Source organism: Budorcas taxicolor, chromosome 5, assembly GCF_023091745.1.
Source record: "Budorcas taxicolor isolate Tak-1 chromosome 5, Takin1.1, whole genome shotgun sequence".
NCBI lineage: Eukaryota > Metazoa > Chordata > Mammalia > Artiodactyla > Bovidae > Budorcas > Budorcas taxicolor.
Genome location: NC_068914.1, coordinates 46,621,253 through 46,647,299, shown reverse-complemented (window position 1 = coordinate 46,647,299; position 26,047 = coordinate 46,621,253). Strand labels below are relative to the sequence as shown.

Here is a 26,047-nt window from a genome sequence, read left to right as displayed (position 1 = left end):
ACTGACTCGATGGACGTGAGTCTGAGTGAACTCTGGGAGCTGGTGATGGACAGGGAGGCCTGGCATGCTGCAATTCATGGGGTCGCAAAGAGTCGGACACGACTGAACAACTGAACTGAACTGAACTGACGCATGGTTGAGACACTAACCCTAGAATCTTCCTCACTACGTAGGAATGAAAAGGATATGAAATGTCCATATAATCATTCCTTTGATGACTTCAAACTAGAACAAGTCCAGCAATTCGAAATGCATAGATCAACTGATAACTTACTATTCAAACTTTAGTAAGTCATAAAGTTACCAAGGAAAATATTAATAGCCTCCTGAAGGATTGAAGACTCTTGATCAAATGGACATGTTTATAGAGAAACAGACATAGAGAATAGATTTATGAACATGGGGAGGGGGAGGAGAGGGTGAGATGTATGGAAAGAGTAACATGGAAACTCACATTACCATATGTAAAATGGATAGCCAACGGGAATTTGCTATATGGCTCAGGAAACTCAAACAGGGGCTCTGTGTCAACCTAGAGGGGTGAGATGGGGGCGGAGAAGAGAGGGAGGTTCAACAGGGAGGGGATATGTGTATACTTATGGCTGATTCATGTTGAGGTTTGACAGAAAACAGCAAAATTCTGTAAAGCAATTATCCTTCAATAAAAAAATAATATATATATTTTTAATGGACATGCTTGACTGCCTGGTGGCTCAGAGGTTAAAGCGTCTGCCCGCAATGCAGGAGACGTGGGTTCGATCCCTGGATCGGGAAGATCCCCTGGAGAAGCAAATGGCAACCTGCTCCAGTATTCTTGCCTGGAGAATCCCATGGACGGAGGAGCCTGGTAGGCTACAGTCCGTGGGGTCGCAAAGAGTTGGACACGACTGAGCAACTTCACTTCACTTCTTGACTGCAAAACTAACCAAGGACTGGCACTGCTTGTCTACATAGAAAACAAGATGAAAATTTTTCTAAACAGGAATCGATGAGCAAAAATTAACTGGATTTTATTGATAATTGTTTCTGGAGTCTTGAGGGGTCATAATTATTATTTGATCTAGTTTTTGAAATATTATTTGGCTTGAATTTACTCTAAAAATCAGCTCTGATAACCTAATAGGAAAGTGAAGTTTAAATATACTGATAGAAGTAATAATAACAAAAACAAGAATAATAGTAATAGTTAATATCACTGAGTACTTAGTATTTGCCAATTCCTATTCTTCCAGTCCCAAAGAAAGGCAATGCCAAAGAATGCTCAAACTACTGCACAATTGCACTCATCTCACACGCTAGTAAAGTAATGCTCAAAATTCTCCAAGCCAGGCTTCAGCAATACGTGAACCGTGAACTTCCACATGTTCAAGCTGGTTTTAGAAAAGGCAGAGGAACCAGAGATCAAATTGCCAACATCCGCTGGATCATGGAAAAAGCAAGAGAGTTCCAGAAAAACATCTATTTCTGCTTTATTGACTATGCCAAAGTCCTTGACTGTGTGGATCACAATAAACTGTGGAAAATTCTGAAAGAGATGGGAATACCAGACCACCTGACCTGCCTCTTGAGAAACCTATATGCAGGTCAGGAAGCAATAGTTAGAACTGGACATGGAACAACAGACTGATTCCCAATAGGAAAAGGAGTGCGTCAAGGCTGTATATTGTCACCCTGCTTATTTAACTTCTATGCAGAGTACATCATGAGAAACACTGGGCTGGAAGAAGCACAAGCTGGAATCAAGATTGCTTGGAGAAATATCAATAACCTCAGATATGCAGATGACACCACCCTTATGGCAGAAAGTGAAGAGGAACTAAAGAGTCTCTTGATGAAAGTGAAAGAGGAGAGTGAAAAAGTTGGCTTAAAGCTAAACATTCAGAAAATGAAGATCATGGCATCTGGTCCCATCACTTCATGGGAAATAGATGGGGAAACAGCGGAAACAGTGTCAGACTTTATTTTGGGAGGCTCCAAAATCACTGCAGATGGTGACTGCAGCCATGAAATTAAAAGATGCTTACTCCTTGGAAGAAAAGTTATGACCAACCTAGATAGCATATTCAAAAGCAGAGACATTACTTTGCCAACAAAGGTCCGTCTAGTCAAGGCTATGGTTTTTCCTGTGGTCATGTATGGATGTGAGAGTTGGACTATAAAGAAAGCTGAGCACCAAAGAACTGATGCTTCTGAACTGTGGTGTTGGAGAAGACTCTTGAGAGTCCCTTGGACTGCAAGAAGATCCAACCAGTCCATTCTGAAGGAGATCAGCCCTGGGATTTCTCTGGAGGGAATGATGCTAAAGCTGAAACTCCAGTACTTTGGCCACCTCATGTGAAGAGTTGACTCATTAGAAAAGACTCTGATGCTGGGAGGGATTGGGGGCAGGAGGAGAAGGGGACGACCGAGGATGAGATGGCTGGATGGCATCACCGACTCAATGGACGCGAGTCTGAGTGAACTCCGGGAGTTGGTGATGGACAGGGAGGCCTGACGTGCTGTGATTCATGGGGTCGCAAAGAGTCGGACACGACTGAGCGACTGAACTGAACTGAACTGATTCTAAACACTTTTTAAGATAAAACGTGATCCATCATCGCAACATTTACAATGCAGTAACTATTATTTCCATTTTATATATGGAGAAACTGAGGCACAAAGAATGTAGGTAACTTGCCAAATGTTTGGTTTTCCCTGCTGGCTCAGCAGTATAGAATCTGCCTGCAATGCAGGAGCCTCAGGAGACGTGGGTTCAATCCCTGAGTCGGGAAGATCCCCTGCAGGAGAGCATGACAACCCACTCCAGTATTATTGTCGCCTAGAGAATCCAGTGGACAGGGGAACCTGGCAGCTGCAGTCCACAGGGTTGCAAAGAGTCGGACACGGCTGAAGTGACTCAGCACACATGCATGCCAAAGGCTTACATAGTTAAAAGGTGGCTGAGGCAGGATTTAAATGCAGGCAGTTTGGGTCCAAAATCCATGGTCTCAACTATTACATTATACCTTCGAGTATTCCAAACAAAGAAACAAAAGTAAGCTCAAGAAAACATACATAGATTATTTTCTAGAAGAGGATTTGGGAAGATGTGTAATTCAACAAAGATTTGTTAAGGACTCACTCTGTTAGGACGTCCCTGGTAGCTCAGACATTAAAGCGTCTGCCTACAATGTGGGAGACCCAGGTTCAATCCCTGGGTCAGGAAGATCTCCTGGAGAAGGAAATGGCAATGCACTCCAGTATTCTTGCCTGGAAAATCCCATGGATGGAGGATCCTGGTAGGCTACAGTTCATGGGGTTGCAAAGAGTTGGACATGACTGAGTGCCTTCACTTCACTCTGTTAGGGACTGAAACTGAGTCCTGGGGATGCAAAGACAAACGAGATATGTTGCTACCCTCAGAAAGCACAGACTAGCTGAAAGAAACATACGTGCAAATAAATAAGTGAAACAAAACACATTGAATTCTCTACAGAAGACAGTAAAAGCACAAGGGACAGAGTGCTCAGTGTTACTGTAGGGGAATTAAGTGGGCCTTTCTAGAAGCTGAATAACTAAAAGTGAGTTTGTGTTTATTAACTGGAATGGAATAGGAGATAGAGAGGAGGGGATTCCATGTAAAGAGAACAATATAAGAAATATATCAACAAATGATGTTGCTCAACAAGAATGGAGTGTGGGTCCGCGGCAAAGGTGCCATGAAGGATAAGGCCGAAGGGGGAAACGGGATCCAAATCCTGATAAATCTTGAATGGCGTTCAGTGGGCTTTTCACTTTATCACTTTATCCTGTAGGGGAAAGAGATCACTTGGAAGGGCATTAGGCAACAGTGTAACCATCTTGGTATTTCAGAAAAGTAGCAGCTTGGAGAAGGACCTCAAGACTAAAGGCATAAACCACTTAGGACGTGAAATAGTCCAACCAGGAGAGGGAGTATGCAATGAAAAGAACAAGAGATGTTAAGGAGTAAAACACATAGGACAACATGTCTACTTGGATGTGGGAGCAGATAAAAAGCTTCCAGAATAACTCTCAAGTTTCTGACTGGATGGACTGAGTAAATTATAGTCTCATTCATTGAACTAGACCACACATAAATAATTGCAAAGTTAAGAAAAAAAAAGAAACTCTTAAAAGTTAGATCTTATATATATCACATGTGAATGACCAAGTGAAACTGTCCAATAAGCATTTGAGTATATGGATTTAAAATTTGAAAAGAGACCTAAGCTGGATATAGAGATTTGGCTATTGTCAAGTACTGAAAAGGTGTAATACAGCTTCACTCACAAAGTATATGTTGTTTGAAAAGAGAGTCACGAACAGAAAACCCTGGGAACATCAAATTTAAGAAGCAATTTAAAACAAAATAAAAACAGGAACATAAAAAGGAAAATAAGAAAGGAAAAATTTCAGAGAGGTAGGAAAAGCAAAGCCAAGAGAAGGTAAGTTTTTGGAAGACAAATATTAAACTTGAAAAACAGAATGAAGGACTGATTATTTGTAAATTTGATGCCAGGATTGTTGCTGTTGTTTAATTGCTAAGTCATTATTTGACTCTCTTTCGACTCTATGGACCGCAGCCCTCCAGGCTCCTCTGTCCATGGGATTTCCCAGGCAAGAATACTGGAGTGTCCTTGCCATTTCCTTCAACAGGGGTCCTCCCGACCCAGGGATCAAACCTACGTCTTCTATGTCTCCTGCGTTGACAGGCAAGTTCTTCACCACTAGAGCCACCAAGCAACAGCACACTGGAGGAAACGACTTTGGCCCCAAAGGCCCTGTCTTTGCTGGATTCGGGGCAGCTGCAGCTCTCATAGGCAAGTAGGGAGAGACCCACAGGCGCAGGGCACAGGCCCAAAGCTCCCTGCCATTTCTAACCTCAGCCACTGGCCAGACAGGAGGCCACATGCGCCTGGATCTTGGATGGGAAGAAACTGCTAGGGCAGCACGGTGAGAAGTCTCTGGGCTGTCAATCGGCCGCTGGAGCTCCAGGGTCAGGTGGCGCGACACACCCCACACATCTTGAGTTTCAGACATTCCTGCAGCATACAAACCAAAGGACGTGGCCACTCAGCACCTAAACTGGCTTCTAGGCACACAGGACACCGGAAGTGGTCAAGGGGCTCAGCCTCTGTCCCAGACCCTGCTAGCAGCGCACGATTCAAAGGGTCCTGCAGCAGCCTAGCCATCGTGCAGCTCCGGGTCGCAGCAGAAAGGGGCGGTGGGGGGGAAGGGAGACGGGGAGGGAAGGGGAGGGGAGGGGAGAGGGGAGGGGGGGGAGAAGGGAAGGGCGGTGGGGGGGCAAGAGTCAATGGGGTGGGTCTCCTGGCCAGCAGGGGCGGAGTGAGGGCCTGAATATTGCTTCTGAAATAGAAGGTGAAGTCCAAAATAGGGAAAAGACTAAACTCTCAAGCTTTCATGGCTATAAATGGTGGTATTTTCGCTATTTCCAAAGAAGGAATAAGTTTTGGGAAAAAAAGAGGGGAAAAAAAGTTTTGGAAAAAGAAGAGTGAATTTGAGTTGACTGCAGTTACTATCAAGGAACTTTAAATAGCATGCAATTATAAATGTTAGACTGGAATTTGGGAAGTAGATTAGAGCTAGGGATAGAAATCTGAGAGTAATTCAGTAATGTTAGCTGGCGCAGGACACGGACTACCCAAATAAAAGAATATACAGAAAAAAATCCTATCTACAGAGACTGGAATCCTTTTGAACTATTGAGGGAAATATAAAATGGTACAGCCAGCCTATGGGAAAACAGTAAAAGGATTCCTCAAAAAAGTAAAATAATTATGGTATGACTTGGCAATCCTATTTCTGGGTGTGTGTATATATACACATATATATACATTAGTCACTCAGTCATGCCAACTGTTTGCAGTTCCATGGATTTTAGCCCACCAGGTTCCTCTGTCCATGGAATTCTCCAGGCAAGAATTCTGGAGTGGGTTGCCATTCCTTTCTCCAGGGGGTCTTCCCCACCCAGGGATTGAAATTGGGTCTCCTTCATTGCAGGCAGATTCTTTATCATCTGAGCCAACAGGAAAGCCTGTGTGTGTGTGTGTGTGTGTGTGTGTGTGTGCGTGCGTGTGCCTGTGTGTGCGTGCACACGTGTGTGTGCGTGTGTCCAAAAGAACTGAAAGCAGGGACTCAAAGAGATATTTTTGCACCCATGTTGAGTTGAATTTAGTCACTAAGTCTTGTCTGACTCTTGTCACCCCATGGACTGCAGCCTGCCAGGCTCCTCTGTCCATGGGATTCTCCAGGCAAGAATACTGGAGTGGGGTGCCATTTCCTTCTCCAGGGGATCTTCCTGACCCAGGGATCAAACCCAGGTGTCCTGCATTGCAGGCAGATTCTCTACCATTCGAGCCACCAGGGAAGCCCGGCACCCATGTTAATAGCATTGTTATTCACAAGAGCCAAAAGGCGGAGCAACACAAGTGTCTATCAATGAACAAAGTGGTAAACAAAACATGGTATATACAAACAATGGAATGCTATTCAGCCGTAAAAAGGAAATCCTGACAGATGCGATAACATGGATGAACTTCGAGGACTTTATGCTAAGTGAAATGTCAGTCACAAAAAGACCAATACATGTGATTCCATTTACATGAGGTATATAGCGTAGCTGAACTCACAAGCAAAAGAGAGTTTGTCAGGGGCTGGGGAGAGGGGAAAATGGGCACAGAGTTTCAATTTAATAAGAAAGAAAGTTCTGGAGATTGGTTGCACAATGACATGACTGTACTTTTAACATCATTGAGCTTAAGAATGGAGAGAGACAAACTTTATGTTATGTGCATTTTATCACAAATTAAAAAATTTTTAATAATAAATAAATAACCAAGAGAACCCAGGAACTAAACCACAAAAGATGCTCATAATTAAAGGTAGAATGAAAAAGCAAAGTCATCCAAGTGAAAAAGATTAAAGGAGGTGAAACATAGAAAGGAGATAAAACTTATGGTCAGTGGTTTCAAATACTACAGAGAAGTGGAATGAGAACTAGACAAAGACCGTTAGATTTGGCTGTCACAGCTGTCACTGGTGACTTTAGAGAGTGCAGTTTTAGCAAGAGAGGAAATAAACCCAGATTACAGGAGTTAAAGATAACGTGGGTTCCACAGTGTAGGCAGTAAGTCCAGATCATCTATGTAAGAATTTAAAGTACTCTTTCTAATTAAGAGTGTAGATTTAACTATTTTTGCTCCCTCCTGAAATCCTACTAAAGCAACAGTAAAGGATTGCCTTTCCTTTCCAAGGCACTAAAGAATAGCATTAATTGGAGAAACAGCAGCAACAAAAAAATTGGAAGCTAAAAAGAAGATGAAAAAATGATCAAAGATTTTGTAAACATGAGAAAGCTGAATCCTAAGCTATCAATGAAGAACACTGAGAAGCAACTCAGCTAACATTATTGAATCTCAATCACTGCAGATGGTGACTGCAGCCATGAAATTAAAAGACGCTTACTCCTTGGAAGGAAAGTTATGACCAACCTAGATAGCTTATTCAAAACCAGAGACATTACTTTGCCGACTAAGGTCCATCTAGTTAAGGCTATGGTTTTTCCTGTGGTCATGTATGGATGTGAAAGTTGGACTGTGAAGAAAGCTGAGTGTCGAAGAATTGATGCTTTTGATCTACGGTGTTGGAGAAGACGCTTGACAGTCCCTTGGACTGCAAGGAGATCCAACCAGTCCATCCTAAAGGAGATCAGTCCTGGGTGTTCTTTGAAAGGAATGATGCTAAAGCTGAAACTCCAGTACTTTGGCCACCTCATGCAAAGAGTTGACTCACTGGAAAAAGACTCTGGTATTGGGAGCGATTGGGGGCAGGAGGAGAAGGGGACGACAGAAGATGAGATGGCTGGATGGCATCACCCACTCGATGGACATGAGCTTGGGTGAACTCCAGGAGTTGGTGATGGACAGCGATGCCTGGCGTGCTGCGATTCATGGGGTCACAAAGAGTCGGACCCGACTGAGCGACTGAACTGAACTGAAAGGCTCAAATACCTCTAGAAGTGGGGGTAAATGGAGGAGACTGAAAAAGAATTGTTCAAAGACTGTTTAAGAAGTCGTTAAACAATTTCAAAATTTAACAAAGTACCCAAACCAGTGTGGCGCTACAAGACAAATGCGTTAAGTCATTTCAGTTGTGTCAGACTCTTTGCAACCCTCTGGACTATAGCGCACCAGGCTCCTCTGTCCACAGGGATTCTCCAGGCAAGAACACCAGAGTGGGCTGCCACGGCCTCCCCCCGGGGTGTCTTCCCCATGCAAGTCCCTTTCGTCTCCCGTTGGCGGGCAGGTCCTTTACCACTAGCGCCACCTGGGAAGCCCACAAGACAGCAGACGTACAAATGGAATAGAATTCAAAACAAGTAGAAAAGAGTTCAAAACAAGTGGAATAGAGTTCAAAACAAGTTTTGACCATTTATGGTCAACTGATTTTCAACAAGTGTGCTAAAACTGTTCGACAGCAAAGAATAACTTTGGATATCCATGTGAAAAACAATGAACACTGACTCCTACCTTACTTCAGACACAAAAATTAACTCAAAAATGAATCACTGACTTAAATTAAAAGCTAAAACTATAACAGTCAGCAGAAAACATAGGATTAAATCTTCATGACCTTGGATTAGGCAATTTTTTCTTAGATATGATAACAAAACCATAAGCAATCAAAGAAAATATAAATATGATCTCATGAAAATTAAAACCTTTGTGCCTCCAAGGACATCATCAAGAAAATGAAAAGACAACCCACAGTATGGGAGAAAGTATTTATAAATCATGTATCTCATAGAAGGCAGTAACCAGGATATATAAGGGTCTTTTACAAGTTGACATTGAAAAAACAAGTAAACCAATTTTGAAATGGACAAAGGATTTGAACTGACATTTGTCCAAAGAATATATGACCAATGAGTATATGAAAAGACACTCAACGTTAGTCATTAGAGAAATACAAATCAAAACACACAAAAAGATACTACTTTATAAATCACTAGAAAAGCTAAAATAAAAAAGACAGACATATTGGAAGAAAGTGGAAAAATAGCAAGTCTCATACATTGTTGATAGGATTGAAAAATGATGAGTCACTTCAGAAAAGTTTGGTAGTCTTTCAAAATATTAACTATAAAGTTACCATGTGACCCAACAATTTCACCTCTAGGTATATGTTACAATGCAGTAGCCATTTTGGAACAATGTTTGGCAGTTCCTCAAAAAGTTAACCCTAGAGTTACCATATAACACAGCAGTTCCACTCTTTGGTATACACCTAAGAAAAATGAAAACGTATGCCACATAAAAACTTGTACATGAATGTTTATAGCAGCCTTAGTCATAACAACAACAACAACAACAACAAAAACCCAAATTCATAACAACGCAGATATCAACTAATGAAAAGACAAAACAAAATATGGTGTGTCCATAAACAGTAACATAAAGGAAGAAAGTAACCTTGAAAACATCATACTGAGTGAAAGAAGCCAGTCACAAAAGATCACACAGTGCATGATTCCATTTATATGAAATGTGGTGAAGAGGTGAAAACAAACAAGAAAAGGGACTGGGGAGAGGAGAGAGATGGACTGACAGAAAGTAGATTCACGGCTGTCGGGTGCTGGGGGGAGTGGAGAGGCAGGAATGACTACTGCTGAGTGCTGAGTTTCTTCTGACAGTTACGAAAACACTCTAAGATTAAATATTGGAGTACTCGCACAGCTCTGTGAATATATTAAAAATTAGTGACCTGCAGACTTTAAAAGAGTGCATTTTATGGCACATGAATTATATCCTAATAAAACTGTTATTTTTTTAAAGGCAGTTAAAACTCTATATTCCCCTCTTGTATTCTACATAGCCAAGCCACTTCCCTTCCTGCCCCCAGGGGGATGAATGGAGCTTATTTTCTGGAAACTGTAAAACAGAGGACCTCTGGACAGAAGGGCACTAGACATGCTTGAGAACAGTATTACCCTGAAAGCAACGTGATTAAAGGAATGTGTGCACCAAATACTGAGACTCAGACCACAGGAGGCTGAGAGCCGGGCATTTACCCTGCAGCCAGGGCATGGGGAAATGGTTGAAGACTGACCAGGAAAGAAAGAAAAACCTGAAAAGACGTTGAGAGCTCTGAACAAAATAGAGTAATCAGATTACCCTATGGTAAAGTCCCCATCATTGGCAAGCACCGATTTAAACATATGGTAGATTGGATTAGTGATAATTATGTAAAAAATGAACAAACAAAAAAACACCCTTAATAAGAATTGTCTCCCAAAGAAAAATTAAAGAGTCAAAGAAAGACATGTCTCAGCTAAGAACTGCATTGCCCTAACCAATATAATGAGTTTCCCTGGTGGCTTAGTGGTAAAGAATCTCCCTGCCAATGCAGGAGATTCAGGAGACACAGGTTTGATCCCTGGGTCAGGAAGATCTCATGGAGAAGAAGGAAATGGCAACCCATTTCAGCATTTGTTGCCTGGGAAATCCCATGGATAAAGAAGTCCAGTGAGTTGCAGTCCACGGGGGTCACAAGACAGTCAGACACAACTTAGCAACTAAACAACAAGAAAAAACTGATATTATATCAACTATATTGGAAGATGGAGCAATAAAGAAGGGTGCATGTATGCAGTGGGAACTGAGGAGAGAGGGAATAAACAATTCCTAGTTGGAGAACTAAGACCCCACAAGCCACATGGCATGGCCAAAAAAAAAAAAAAAAATCCAACTGAGATTACAATGTCATCAAGGTGAATTTTCAGAGATGTAAAGAAATATGTTCAGGGGAAGGATAAAAGGAAATATGCTGACGATAACAAAACATTTTCCTGGTCCCACCCCAAGATGAATGGAGAAGGCAAGTGCAGTTATTAAAGGACAGACATGGGTTGTCAGAGTACGGAGTTACCTGAAAAATAATCAAGAGTGGTTATTTTGAGATTGGGAATCAAGAGAAAGTCTGATCTCTTTCCCTTAAGTAAGTCTTTCTGGTTGTAAGCCATTGTTCAGCCTATCCAGTCGGTGTCACAAGAAAATATGATATGTATGCCTTCTGTGCTTAAACCACATTGAATAAAGCACGAGAAAGGGTTTAACTTCATAGCACAAAACCAGCCAACCTAATGATCACTTTGGTTGGATTTTTTTTTTTTTCCATTGACATCTGACTCCTAGGGTTTACAAGGTACATTTTTGGTTCTGTGACAGGAATTGTTCATTATTATATCATCCATTCTCAATTCCTTCAACCTAACCACATGAATACCATACCAAAACAAACTTATGCCATAGCTAAAGTATTTCCTTAACTTAGTAGTATAGTAATTTATCAGTAAAGAAATGAAACACGCCTGCCATGACTAACCTTTAAGAAACTCAAGCAGGTATTTACATAACACTATTTTCTTTTCAACATATTCACAAACCAACTGTCATATACATATTTAATGAAGTTGTCATCTATTCTAGTACTCTGCATGTATGCTAAGTTGCATCAGTCATATCTGATTCTGTGTGACCCTATGGACAAGACCCTGCCAGGCTCCCCTGTCCATAGGATTCTCCAGACAAGAGTACTGGAGTGGGTTATCACGTCCTCCTCCAGGGCATCTTCCCGACCCAGGAATCAAACCTGCGTCCCTTGATCTAGAACCATATCCTGGTACTTTAAGTGTCTACAAAAGGATTTTTTTTTTTTAAAGCAGCAGTATGGGGAAAAAAGTCTTAGGCTCACATGAGATCTTAGGAGATCCCACTCTTTGAATGAGAAGTCTTCATAAAGCTGATCTGCCGTGATCGTCAGTATGGGGCTTCCCAGGTGGTGCTAGTGGTAAAGAATCCACCTGCCAATGCAGGAGACACAAGAGATACAGGTTCGATCCCTGGGTTGGGAAGATTGCCTAGAGTAGGAAATGGTGACCTGCTCCAGTATTTCTTGCCTGGAAAATTCCATGGACTGAGGAGCCTGGAGGGCTACAGTTTATGGGGCCACAGAGTTGGACATAACTGAACACATACTCATAGTCAGTATGAGGTATGCACTTGTGCTCACAGGAGGAAAATCCCCAAACGATACCAACTCAAGTGGCCTCCACTACGTCCACTCATACTATAATACACGAAAGTGTGCAGACACAATGGAAATGATTTACTCCTGAGGAACATACCCAGACTAGAGAAACGATCATTTTGAGAAAAACATTTCAACAAAGATGGATTTAAATTTTGCAAGGACGTTCTATCAACCAGTCAGATATCCAGACAATATAATTTGAATTAAGTCATGAAGGATAAGGGTGATTTGGTATCAAGAGTCTGACGGAGCTGACCTAATGTTGAATCATAACCAAAACCAGCTGCTACAGCCTTAGGAATCCATTTTTTTCCTGATAAAATGTTCACATGACCGACCATCAGTTCAGTTCAGTAGCTCAGTCATGTCCGATTCTGCAACCCCATGGACTGCAGCATGCCAGGCTTCCCTATCCATCAACAACTCCCAAAGCTTGCTCAGACTCATGTCCATGGAGTCGGTGATGCTGTCCAACCACCTCATCCTCTGTCGTCCCCTTCTCCTCCTGCCTTCAATCTTTCCCAGCATCAGAGTCTTTTCCAGTGAGTCAGTTCTTCCCATCAAGTGGCCACAGTATTGGAGTTTCAGCTTCAACATCAGTCCTTCCAGTGAATACTCAGGACTAATTTCCTTTAGGATGGACTGAATGGATCTCCTTGCAGTCCAAGGGACTCTCAAGAGTCTTCTCCAACACCACCAAAAGCATTAAATCTTTGGCGCTCAGCTTTCTTTATAGTCCAACTCTCACATCCATATACGACTACTGGAAAAACCATAGCTTTGACTAGACGGACCCTTGACTATCAAGTAGACACTATAATTTCCCATACCACTAAAACACTTAGTGCAGACAAGCCTGGTGATTTTTATAATTTTCTATATTGACCAAGATGGTTGACTAGAGACTTCTCTATTAATAAGCAAAATATGAAATCTATCTTACATTTGTGTTCTCATTATCATATTTTTATGACAACTTTCATAAAGGAAGACTCTTAAAAGGCAAGCACATTTAAACCAATTTGAAAAGGATAAAACTAACGCCAAAAAGGAATAGTGATTTATTCTGGGGTCAGTGAGGCAATGGCTCAGATGAAACCAGAACACAGTTCAGATTTAAAATCAAAATGACCTCAATGAAAACAAATCAAATGGTGCCCCCAGGCCATACCTGTTAGATACTATGTTTTGGCAGGAAAAGCAGACCACGTAGCTTTAAGAATAAAAAACAATGGCCAGCCGAGGTGTCTGTTTGGTTGACATCAAATAACAATAGCATTTATTTATCATGCCAGGCACTGTACTAAACGTTTTATATATACTCCATTTACTGGGAACCACTATGGTCACAATATTAAGAAGCGACGGAGCCAGGTCTCAAATCCATGACTACCTGACTCTAAAACGTGTCCTCCTATGCAAATAGTTTAACTCTTTTGTTTTGCATTCGTTACGAAAATGTTTTGCATTTTCTAGTACGAACAATTCAGTGTGAATAAATTTTTTTCTGACACCTGACTCCCAGAATGTTACAAGATAAACTCCACGCCTATGGCAAGAACACAAAGCACTTTATGATCCAAGCATCTACACCCCACCCTAAGCCACCTTGAACTGAGGAAACAAACACCTCAAGCTAGTTGTACTATTTGTCCACTAGCACCACCAATCAAAAGAACTCATGTTTGTGTTGATACAGTTATGCTATTCTAAACTGCGGCCAAGAAACTGTCAGTGATAGCAAATAAATAAGAAAACAAGAAGAAAAATAAGGTATACAAAACTTCAAGGTTTTTAAAAGCAAGTTTAACAAAGAAGCTCCTGTATTTTTTTTAAAAAAAAAAGCCATAGTGAAGCTCTCAGACAATGTGAGTCTTTAATAACAACTTAGGAAACTGTGGAACGAGATTAAAGAGGGACCCCCTGGACTGAGGCCAGGACTCTCATGGACTCACTCCACACTGTAAAGCTAACAAATAAAATGCTCACAATTATCCAACTCTTCTTGCAGAATAAACTTGGGGTGGGGGGAGCAGTGCTCAGCTGCTCAGTCATGTCCAACTCTTTGCAACCCCATGGGCTATAGCCCCCCCGGCTTCTGTCCATAGGATTTTCCCCACAGGGATCCTGGAGGAGGTTGCCATTTCCTCCTCTGGGGAGCGTGCCCAGCCCAGGGATGGAATCTGTTTCCTGAGTCTCCTACATTGGCAGGTGAATTCTTTACCACTGAGCCACTCTTCTAAACCTATCTTCTAATTCTGAAGAGTTGAAAATATGGAAAATTCAGCAGCCCAGGCATGTGAGAAGCACCACAAATCAAATTTAGAGTGACCAAAAAAAACACACGGGAATTTCTGTGGTAAAGGATTTCCTTTCCACAAGTGTTCAGAAAAAAAAAAAAAGAGTGGGGTGGGGTATGGATTCTCATGGCTGGAATGATTCACTTATAGTCCCGTCAGGAACAAGGGAATAGGTTAGGAAAAAATGATTCTGCTAAGGCAGATGGCTCCAGGATTCTGCCACTTGAATTCAACTCACCGGACTACAGTTGAAACATTCCTATTCCTTACATTCCTTCCCTAAGATGTACCTCTGTCAAGACTAACCCATCCATTACCTGTGTATGTGTGGCTGAGTCCCTTTGCTGTTCACCTGAAATTGTCATAACAGTGTTAATCGGCTATACCCCAATACAGAACAAAAAATTTAAAGATACATTAAAAAAAAGAATAACCCCATCCATTCTGTAAGTTGTAGTTTAAGCAACAAGGGTTTTTTTGTTTGTATGAAGTATCAATGAAACTGATTCTTTTCCCCCCGATCTTCACCAATCAATAAAATTTTGGGATAAGTCATATTAAACAAAAAGTTAAAAGGCTGAAGGAAGCTAGAAACATCAGACTGGGTTTCCCCTCATTAGCCTACATACAGAATCCTTAAAAGCTCTGTAAACCAGAAGAGAATAAAATATTTGTCCCAAATTTATTTAGAAATTGCATTTAAATTGAATTTAACAAAACTGTCTTGTGGATTAATGTTTTAACACCCTGACATGTGTGAAAGAACTTATTGTGAATTTTGGAAGGCAGAAATAGGAGCATGTGTGTTTATAATAGCATTACTTCTATTAAGAGTATTAAAAAAAAAACCAGTTTCACTCAGAAAACAATTTAAGTCTTTATATTATCTATTTCAGTTAGATGCCATTCATTGTTAATGACTTCCTGGTCAGCAAATACTCCTTTTGGCCTGTTTAACATTTGATTCCGTTAACAAAAAGGACGTGACTCAGATTTTCTCTGGATGTATCTTCCATTCCATGCTTGCCAGGCGCAGTGGCATGCAGTGTTAATATTAAGCATCAATAAGTACTTATACTAAGCTTCAAGAAGTACCTTGATGGCTTCTCCGCTGCAGAATTTGCCTTACAAAGGGATCCTTCGACAGTCATGAAAAAACGCGGGGTACAATCGGGCCATGAAACATCTAAAGCAACCTTAAAAACAGCTCTCGCTGTTTTTAAAGCAGTCAGCTAACTCATGGGGTCTGGTGCCTCCAGACTAGTGTGGTATCAAAACTATGCATTATTGACTGTCACAGCAAAAGCCCATTTCTGAAGTTAATACGTCTTCTTAATTAAAAAAACCTGAAAGGAACTGTTCATTGATCACAGTGAAGCTTACTGGAATTTGTTCTCTTCATTCTACTTTACTACATAGAGATGTGAAGAGCAATATACCAGAGAGATATCTGAGGAAAAGTGTATTTAACAGCTCACCTATTTATTCTAGCGTTTCCCAGGTGGCTCAGTGGTAAAGAAACCGCCTGCCAATGCAGGAGACAGCGGACACAAATTTGATCCCTCTGGGGAAGATTCTCTAGAAAAATGGCAATCTACTCCAGTATTCTTGCCTGGCAATTCCCAGAGGAGCCTGGTGGGCTAAAGTCCATGGAATCCCGGAGTCAGACATGACTGAGGAAGCATTCACTCCATTATTCAAGTACTCCAATTCTAACTCTAGGGATTGAACTACATTAGGTAAATACAGCATTTCTGATCCCTGATGGTTCTTAAGAGATTTGGATTATGATCTGTTTTTCTTTACAGTGAGTTTTTTAACAATGTAATTTCCCATGGGCCAAGAATGCTTTGAATACCCCAGAACTTACAGAAGTATGTCCAATCACACTGCCCCACCCCCATCTCCTCTGCATCTAAGGATGACACACTTTTTCCCTAAGTCAAGACAGCCTGAAAAATAGTATAAGACCTAAAGATAAAAATGTTTGTAACCAGAGCAATCCTCAACTTAACTTAAAAAATCTAACAACTTAAAAAACTCCCATATTATAAGGACCCAAAGGGAGGATAGGCCAAATACACTGTTATCATTTAAATGGCAGTATTCATCTTAAAAGTACTGAGTTGACCAAAAAGTTCTTTCAGGTTCTTCCCTAAGATGGTTTTTTTACCAGAAAACCCTAACGAATGTTTTGGCCAACTCAGTATAGTAAGTACAGACGTTTACTGTCAGATAATGACATTAGATACTGATTAAAACAACTTCCAGATTCATCTCAAATTTAACCCTGTTTCATGTTAATAAATAAAATGACACTGAAAGTTTCTCTTCAAAATGTAAGAACAGAGGAAGAACCTACATAAAATAGTCAAAGTTGACTGTCATCACTTTTTACTAAAAATGATGACCAGAACTAGGGCAAATCCACCTTAGGAAATCAAGGAACTACTTTAAAAAAAAAAAACTTAAGGACGTGTCTACCTAACTGTAAGTCAAAATTTAAGCCAAGCAATACAATATACAATGGCAATTCTCTAAATCTTCAATACAAAAAGATTGCCCATAGACTCCTATCAGAATTGAAAACACTTTTTACAGCACATAATATAGCTCAGCTGGTAAAGAATCCACCTGCAATGCAGGAAACCCTGATCTGATTCCTGGGTCGGGAAGACCTGCTAGAGAAGGGATAGGCTACCCACTCCATTATTCTTGGGCTCCCCTCGTGGCTCAGCTGGTAAAGAATCCGCTTGCAACCAGGACAGACCTGCATTCAATTCCTGGATTGAGAAAATCCCCTGAAGTGAAAGGCTACCCAGTCCAGAATTATGGCCTGGAGAATTCCATGGAATGTCCATGGGGTTGCAGAGTCGGACACGACTGAGCAGAGTTGCATTTTCACTTTCAATATTTTATGTGTTATTGGCAAGGACAGAGCCCCTTGTGAAAATTAAAACAAACAATTCTTTTAAAAGTCACACTAAGACCCTTACCTGAACTGTATCTATCTTAGCAATATCAACAGTTAGAGTTTACATGGTTATTTGCTAGCTGGTTCTGAGGAGTAGGATTAAATCAGACTTTACTTCACTGTATTATTTACATATAAAAAATGGACCAAAGAGAAATATTACATGTTTAGTAAAAATGTTTTTAACAAGTAGTTTTAAAAATAAAACTTCACAAAAGTTAAACTTCCTAAATGTCTTAAGATTTTTTAAAACTCTGAAGTAGACATTATATTACATAGTTGGGGCGGGGGTGGAAATCTCCCCAAAAGTCCCTGTCCAGGAAGAACAAGAAGGACATCAAGATGTTTGCAGCAATTTCCTGAACAGCAGGAAATGAAAGGCTGGAGATACCGAGGTTTGATCAGTTTACTTTTTTTTCTGAATAGACTTACTCATTATTAACTGATGAAAGATAACACACATATAATATTAAAAACTACAATCTAATGGTTCTACTGTCATGATTGTCAGTTAAAGCTCAAGTAAGAAAAAGTTCCTTTGGTTCCCTAGTTCTCTGGGGTGGGGGGAGGGGGGCCCGCGGGGAGGCAGGGTGCTGGGAATCTATCTAGTGGACCATTTTAGAACTGTGTAAATTTTATTTTACATTATTAACTTCACTTGTAGGAAGTTGCTTTACTGATTCAGATAATTATATCCTCCAAGGTAATACTATACTCAATTTCATGCTAATAGAAAGTTTCTTTATAAAAGAGTCATGTTTCTCACTTCTTTCCACAACTCATTCAAATGACTGTTTCAATCATATGAAGATACAAGATGCACTAGGGTCTATCTCAGGGTTTTCTTCTTCTGATGAAGAACTAGCAGATTATTTCCAAGTGCAATTTAACTGAAAACACCATTTCAACTTCAAATTTATTTTAATGATATGTACAGAAGTAAACAAATTACAATTAAAATGGAATCAGTTATGTCCATTACACATAACTTAAAATCATGCAACACTGCATGGTAAAAACAACAGCTTCATTCATATACAAAAGAGCATTATTTTGAGACTCATGATAGTATAATGAAATTTTTGACGTAAGCTTTTGGTAAAGAGTATTTCATAAAAATTTAAAGACCTGATTAATCAGTTAATGCATTATTAGGAAAGATAGTAAACATTATTAGTAAAATGAGACTATACGCAATTAACCTGAAAATTACACCAGATATGGGGTTGAATGTAGTCTCCTGAAATAAATGTTTGGTTAAGAAAATAGCTTTGAAAAAGATCTCATACTGAAGCTATGTATTTACTTTGTGAAATCAGGTTATATAAATCAATAGTCAAGTTTATTCAATTAAAGAAAATATGCCTATCCTTTCTTATACTCATAAATAAGTACTTATACAGTCTTTATATACAAGTGAAGAAAAGTTCAATGTAAAAAATATACTGCCAATCCACTTATTATGGTTGAAATAGCTCTTTATCTACACATTAAATTGCATTGATGAAAATGTCCAATTTAAATCACATTCAACCAGTGTAAATATTTAAGCTAAGTATTTTTGTAAACAAGAGAGAAAAATAAATTCTTTCATTTCATCACTGGGCCACAACCTACTTCTCAGCTTAGAAAGCTATAGAAAGGCTCAGCATTTAATCAAATCCAAACCTGCTAAACCTGGAGTAAACAAAGTGAATGTTTTCAAAGTGCATAATTTCCAACTCATCCACTTGTACTATTTTTCCAATTCCAGTTCATCAGCAAGAAAATAAAATGTACTTAGCTATAAAAAATACTAAGGAATGTTATTGAAAAGGAAAGGCTATTTGGTAGAAGTAACTACAAAAATAATTAGTTTAAATCTTTGTAAAGCTTTAATGCAAGAACATCAGTACACATTCTTTCCATAAACCTTAAAGCACGATCAATACCAAGATTTCAAATTTCCACCTTTCAAGTACTTGAAAAAAAGTTGTAACAAAGTGTCTCTTCAAAGAATGATCATGCAGGTGTTAATCTGCTGACATTTGGGGACATGGGTATTTCTGTTGGGTTGTCATCTCTGCCTCCACTGGCAGTAAGGACAGGCAACGAGTTACTCTGAAATGCAGATGCAGGACAAATAGTCATGCCAACGTTTTCATCTTCCCCATTGTCTGAATCTGGTGTTGTAACTTCACTATCCTGAAGCCCCAGGATCTCACAAACTGCTTGCGGCAACTCCTGAATAAGAAGAACCAAATATAAAATCATCATTCACCACAGAGGAAAAGTAATCACAAATTAACTCTTACTATTTAAGATAACATCGAACATTTGTTCCAACAGTGCAATTGTTATGCACCTTCTCAGACCTTCCTTCTCCACTCGAAATGAAATCCAAACCATTCTTTTTAATAAGTGGTTTTCTGATCTTCTATTCTGAATTAGCCACTCCCCACCCTACCCCACCCCACCACTCCCACAAACACAGTTTTCTAACATTTTGCATTTATTTCATTCTTTCATTCTTTCCCCTCAATACACAAATGTTCCTTAAACTTGAAAAGTATCACTGACAAATTTTGAACAGAACAGCTATCAAATAAATATTTGTAAAAGTGAACTAAAACAGGGCTTCCCTGCTGGTTCAGTGGTAAATAATCCACCTGCCAATGTAGAAGACATGGATTCGATCCCTGATCCGGATGCTGTGAAGCAACTAAGCCTGTGCATCTCGAGTACTGAGCCTGGGAGCCTCAATTAGCGAGCCCGTGTGCTGCAGCCACAGAAGTCCGCAAGCCTCAGCTCCCCAAGCAGGGGAGCCCCTGCAGGGAGGAGCCCCGCAGGGAGGAGCCCCCGCAGGGAGGAGCCTGCGAGCCGCAAGGAAGAGCAGTCCCCACTGTCCTCAACCAGGAAAGCCCAGGCAGCAATGAAGTCCCGGTGCAGCCGTCAGTATATAAATATGTACAATTGTAAAGAAAAAAACTGAGCCAAAATAAATATTTGGAACCATGAACAAATGACACAAAGACTAAATAAGAATTCTCTTAAAAATCTGAAAACCAAAATACACCAAGAGTATAATAGTTTGGTTTAAATTCAGGACATAACACCTCAAACTTGCCTTATTTTTAGAGACAATTAAGAGCTTGACTGATATAAATGTAATGACACTGACCAAATAATATTCATTTAATTATTTCTGATTAGCATCTGTCTTTACTTGAAGACACTATATATGTAATATGAGGTCCTATTCTGTGTTCACTAATTTGATAATATATCAATGCTTCTACAGCCTCTCTTGTTGTTGCCAAAGTGTTTTCATCACTTTTATCATTCTGTCTTATTACTGTTTGTCTCCTAGCATAATTATTCAATTGTTTTCAATTAAGTGCTGTAAATCTATAATGGTAAACAAATGTTAGCCAATGCTTTGTGTCTGCCATCAACTTACTAATTTAACTTCTAAAAAGAAAAATTTTGTGACCTCAATCCACCAAAATCATACAGACAAAAAATCTTTTGATTACTTAAAATACTGTATACCTTGCATTTTACCATCTGTAGCGAAATTGCTTCTGCCTTGCATAGTACATCTTCCACATCAATTTTCATGGACAATTCATTGATATGCTAGAATAAATCAATAAAATCATTGAAACTAAAACACTATTATACTCTATTACACAATTTATTACTAGTTATATTCAGTCAGTTCAGTTCAGTCGCTCAGTCATGTCCGACTCTTTGTGACCCCATGGACTACAGCATGCCAGGCCTCCCTGTCCATCACCAACTCCTCCTGGAGTTTACTCAAACTCATTTCCATTGAGTCGGTGATGCCATCCAACCATCTCATCCTCTGTCGTCCCCTTCTCCTCCCGCCTTCAATCCTTCCCAGCATCAGGGTCTTTTCTAACGAGTCAGTACTTCGAATCAGGTGGCCAAAGTATCGGAGTTTCAACTTCAACATCAGTCCTTCCAATGAATATTCAGGACTGATCTCTTTTAGAATGGACTGGTTGGATCTCCTTGCTGTCCAAGGGACTCTCAAGAGTCTTCTCCAATACCACACAGTTCAAAAGCATCAATTTTTCGGTGCTCAGCTTTCTTTTAGTCCAACTCTCACATCCATACATGACCACTGGAAAAACCATAGCTTTGACTAGATGGACCTTTGTTAGCAAAGTAATGTCTCTGCTTTTTAATAAGCTGTCTAGGTTGGTCATAACTTTTCTTCCAAGGAGCAAGCGTCTTTTTAATTTCATGGCTGCAGTCACCATCTGCGGTGATTTTCGAGCCCCCAAAAACAAAGTCAGCCAACTGTCTCCCCATCTATTTGCTATGAAGTGATAGGACCAGATGCCATGATCTTAATTTTCTGAATGTTGAATTTTAGCCAACTTTTTCACTCTCCTCTTTTACTTTCATCAAGAGGCTCTTTAGTTCTTCTTAGCTTTCTTCCATAAGGGTGGTGTCATACTAGTTATATTACACTGTAGACAAAATCCTCAAAACAAAATACCCTCAGACTACAAGTAAATGGGAAATTTAATATATCCCTCATTAGAGCATTTCAAAGTTTTAAAGCTAAGGAACAGCTATTAATAATAAGCTTATGGAACATAAATCCAGCAGCTGTCCCAAGTCTACTATCTCAAAGTTATAAGCAAAAGTATTACTTTGTTTAGAAAAATAAACAACATAAAAGAGCATTTGTTGCATTTGTTTCTCTTTCTAATTAGCAAGGAAAAAAATAATTGGCCAACATGTTCAACCTGCTGAACTGTCATTCTCAGAAAACTGGTCCTAGTATTGACTACTATTGATAAAATTTTAAGTCACTCAAGAGATTCAGTAACACTCCAAGGAAATGTTTGTTTTCCAACAAAAAGAGGAAAGAGTCAAAATATTAAAATCTAAATTAAAAGAATAACTACCTTAAGTATTTCATTAAAGCCATAATGTTTTTCCATTATTTGTTGTTTTTCTGACTCCAGAATAGCACAACAGAGAAGAAGATGAAAATTTTTACATGGTAGTTCAGTCCACATTACCTATAGAAAACAGAACACATAGTAAACTCTATCAATTCTAAAATATTTCCTTCATAGATAACGATGCTCAATTCTGAATGACTTCTATGCAAAGCAGAACTTGCCTAGATGGAGTAGTCCATTCTTTTTCTAGTTAAGAAATGAGGTGTGGGGAATGAAAGTCTTACCTTTACCCACAAACAATAAATGAATTATGATGAATTCCAAACATGTCTCTTTAGGTGACTACAGTTAGCTCTGAGCCTAATCAGTACTATATGGGTAAGGTGTAAGGGTTAGAGGTATTTTCAATATTTCTCCGAACCTTCAGTTTTTCATTTTTAAATCACCTTCAGTTTCTTGGGGTGGGGGAAAAAGCTACATCATAGGAATAAAAATGCAGTTATACACTGCATGGAATCAAAAACACCCAGAGGTAGCTCTACATTCTAAACAACAAATTATATAATAAATCAGAATATCTCTAATTGTGACAAAAACTGAATCAACCACTCAAAATTTATACCCAAATGTGTACAACATTTGATCATTTCTTCCTAATCAATGTCCTAAAACTTAGAGTCTTAATTTCCTCTGGTTAATGTACTTAATATCTTTTTAGAAAGATCAAACACTCATGTAAACAATATTATTAAAGCATACCAGAAATGTTTTTACTTCTTTTACTAAAAATAAACCAAGTAGAATCATTTTAAGACTAAATCCATTTTTGAAAGTTTAATTATAATGCAATTAACCTCAAAGATTTCATTAAAAGTCCTAATTTATTTGGTAAACACAGATTAAGGAGTTATTACAATTATTGAAAACTTTTAAAAAGAAGCTGAGATACTAATTTAATGAAATTGATAAACTTTAAAGTACAATTCTAGGTCAAGAACATGTAAGTGTTCCTTCTAATTTCAAACAAAGAAGTGCTCCTCCAGAAAGTGGGGATCCTTCAGTTAGTGGATCACCTTCTCTAATGGGAGCATAGCCTCCAAAAGTAGAGGAATCAACCTCTAGGTGTAAAAGCCTCAGGATACTCACTGCATATTAAGTTTACTTATTATTCAAATAGAGTATTTCCCCCATTCTTTCCTCGGCAAAGTTTCTGTCAACTTTACTTTTATAAAGATAAGGTAGTGGACGGTCATCATACCAACAGCCTATTTCGAAAGTACTGCCATCTGTTAACAATGAACAGACATATGAGAAGAAAATATATCTTGCTTTTCATCATGAGGTGCCCTGGGTACAAGATGGAATAAAAAGATATAAACCAAAAACATGATCATGAATACTCTCCAGAGTGAGGAAAAGGGTAATGGGGCTTGGGGTGGTGATTAAAGATCTAAGCTCTATCTTTCAATATTTTTTGCCTTGGAAAGAAACAGAAAAGACTCTTGGATTGGCCAAAAAGTTCGTTCGAACAAACTTTTTGGCCAACTCGATAGAAGTAAATAAGGCAAAATTATTACATACGTTGAATGCAGATAGTAGCACATTTGTTACATTATTCTTAGTATTTTGCTCTAGCTTAAATTTCTTTAAAAAGCAGAACAAAAGTTGGTTCCCTCCCAATACTCCAGACTACAAATAAAGTACCATCTCAACTGATTGGCCTGCCAAAACTTCTTAACTATATTTAAATCTACACCCAAATTCAGCACAGTCTCATAAAGTATCCCAAGGTCAAATGGTCTACACAACTGGTTCTGGGAAACCTCCTGGCCCCCAGTCTCACAAGGATGTGATCTACAGAAAAAAGCTCCCAAGACCACATATTCAACATAGTTTTTAAGGAGAGACCAAAACATCAGAATTTCAGAACTGCTTTAGAAATTTCAGCCAGGATACTATAATCCCTTTATAGAAACAAAATGGTTATTTCCATAAAAAGTGTTACATTTTTACAATAATTTAAGAACTTACCTCCCATAATCGAAGAATATCTAGAAAACTAAATTCCCTTTTAAATCTGATTAAAAGCCATCTGAAGCAAAAATAAAGGTATCCAGAGTCCTGGGATTCTACAAAAAAAGAAAAAAAAAAACGCCTTACTTCCTCTTACACTAATTATCTCAGAATAGGGTACCTATTTCAAACTCGAATTTTTCTGTTCATCTTAGGCTTAAAAGTCCTATAAGTTTAATTGTCTTCTACTAATTCAAAGAAACGATTCAGAATTGCAGGCTATATTCTTTAAAAGCAAACCACCAAATAACAGCTGACTGTCTGTGGATTCAACCAACTGTGAATGGAAAATATTTGGGGGAAAAAAAAATTCCAGGAAGTTCCAAAAAGCAAACCTTGAATTTGCTGCACTTGGCAACTATTTAAAAAGGATTTACATTGTATTTACAACTATTTGTGACGTATAATAAATAATCTAGAGATGATCTAACGTATACAGGAGGATGTGCATAGGTTATACGCAAATAATATGCCACTTTATGTAAAAGACTTGAGTCTCCTCGGATTTTGATATGGGGGTGAGAGAGTATGTGTGTTCAGTTACTCAGTCATGTCCAACTCTTTTCAACTCTAGACTGTAGCCCGTCAGGCTCCTGTCTATGGAATTTTTCAGGTAAGTGGGTTGTGTAGTGGTTGCCATTTCTTCCTCCAAAATATCTTCCCAACCCAGGGGCAGTCCTCACAAATGAGAGATGACTCGTATTTCATAGTATGAATAAACTGTTTTAAGGCCGAACTGTACAAGGGGACAGTTTGGTCCCACAGTTTTATTCCTCAGAGGAACCCAGGCAACACTGGTGGATTACACAGTCTACATTTTTTCTCTCTGCATATTACCCTACAATTTGCTGAGTATAGCTTTGTTTCACTCAACTCACCTAAGTAACTGCAAAATCCACTGTCCAACAACCGAAGTAAGGTACTTAGCTGAATAAGCTGGGTCTTCATGCCTTGCATCTGCTCTTCGAAATTTTGATGCTTTAAAAAAAAATATGAAGTAATACTTAATAAATATTTTACAGTACATAACCACTGATAACTGTGCCATTAAAATAAGGACAAATGTTGGATTTACACCATATTGGTTATATTTTAAAATCACAACTAATTAAAATGCTAAAAGATTATTTTTTCCCACTATTCAATTTTTTAAGATAAAGAATAATGCAGACAACAGCAGCTGTAGACTGACTGATATACTATTCTTATATCAAATAAGAAACCTGGGTGAAAGGAACATACATTTGGGACACAGACTTTTATCAAATCACTTTACTGCTAAATATTTCTTTAAATTAACATAGGAAATAAAATTAATTTTAGCTTTAATATGTGTCCAGTGTTAAAGAATTAGCTAATTATTTCTTATGATTTGATAGCATTAAGGAATCTATGAAGTCAAAACCATTTTCATGACAACAGCAATACTAAAACAATCTATGCATTTTGCACTTTAAATTCTCCCATAATTGTAAAGGCTATAAGAAGGCCATATACTGCAATAGACTGCATACAGGAACAGATGTGAAAGTCAGCTGTCTCCTATTAAACTAAATACTACACATTAAAAGAAAATTAAAACTGGAAGATAATCCCTCTTTTCAGTAAATTCCGTTTTGGAAAAGTTATTTTTCGTTTTTTAAAAATGTATGTAAAACTTCAGA

The 26,047-nt window shown here is 39.0% G+C and overlaps 1 protein-coding gene across 2 annotated transcripts in view; it reads right to left on the bottom strand.

Moving 5' to 3' along the window:
* Window positions 1–18,478: 18,478 nt before the first annotated feature.
* Window positions 18,479–26,047, bottom strand: part of TBC1D15 (TBC1 domain family member 15) — a 71,512-nt gene continuing 63,943 nt past the window's right edge. For both annotated transcript variants that reach the window (XM_052639596.1, XM_052639594.1), the window contains 5 exons: window positions 25,262–25,361; window positions 24,342–24,439; window positions 22,311–22,427; window positions 20,917–21,003; window positions 18,479–19,608 (listed from right to left, as the gene is read on the bottom strand). In XM_052639596.1, coding sequence (XP_052495556.1) covers window positions 19,387–19,608; window positions 20,917–21,003; window positions 22,311–22,427; window positions 24,342–24,439; window positions 25,262–25,361 — 624 coding nt within the window. In that variant the 3' untranslated portion in view covers window positions 18,479–19,386. The remainder of the gene's footprint in view (window positions 19,609–20,916; window positions 21,004–22,310; window positions 22,428–24,341; window positions 24,440–25,261; window positions 25,362–26,047) is intronic.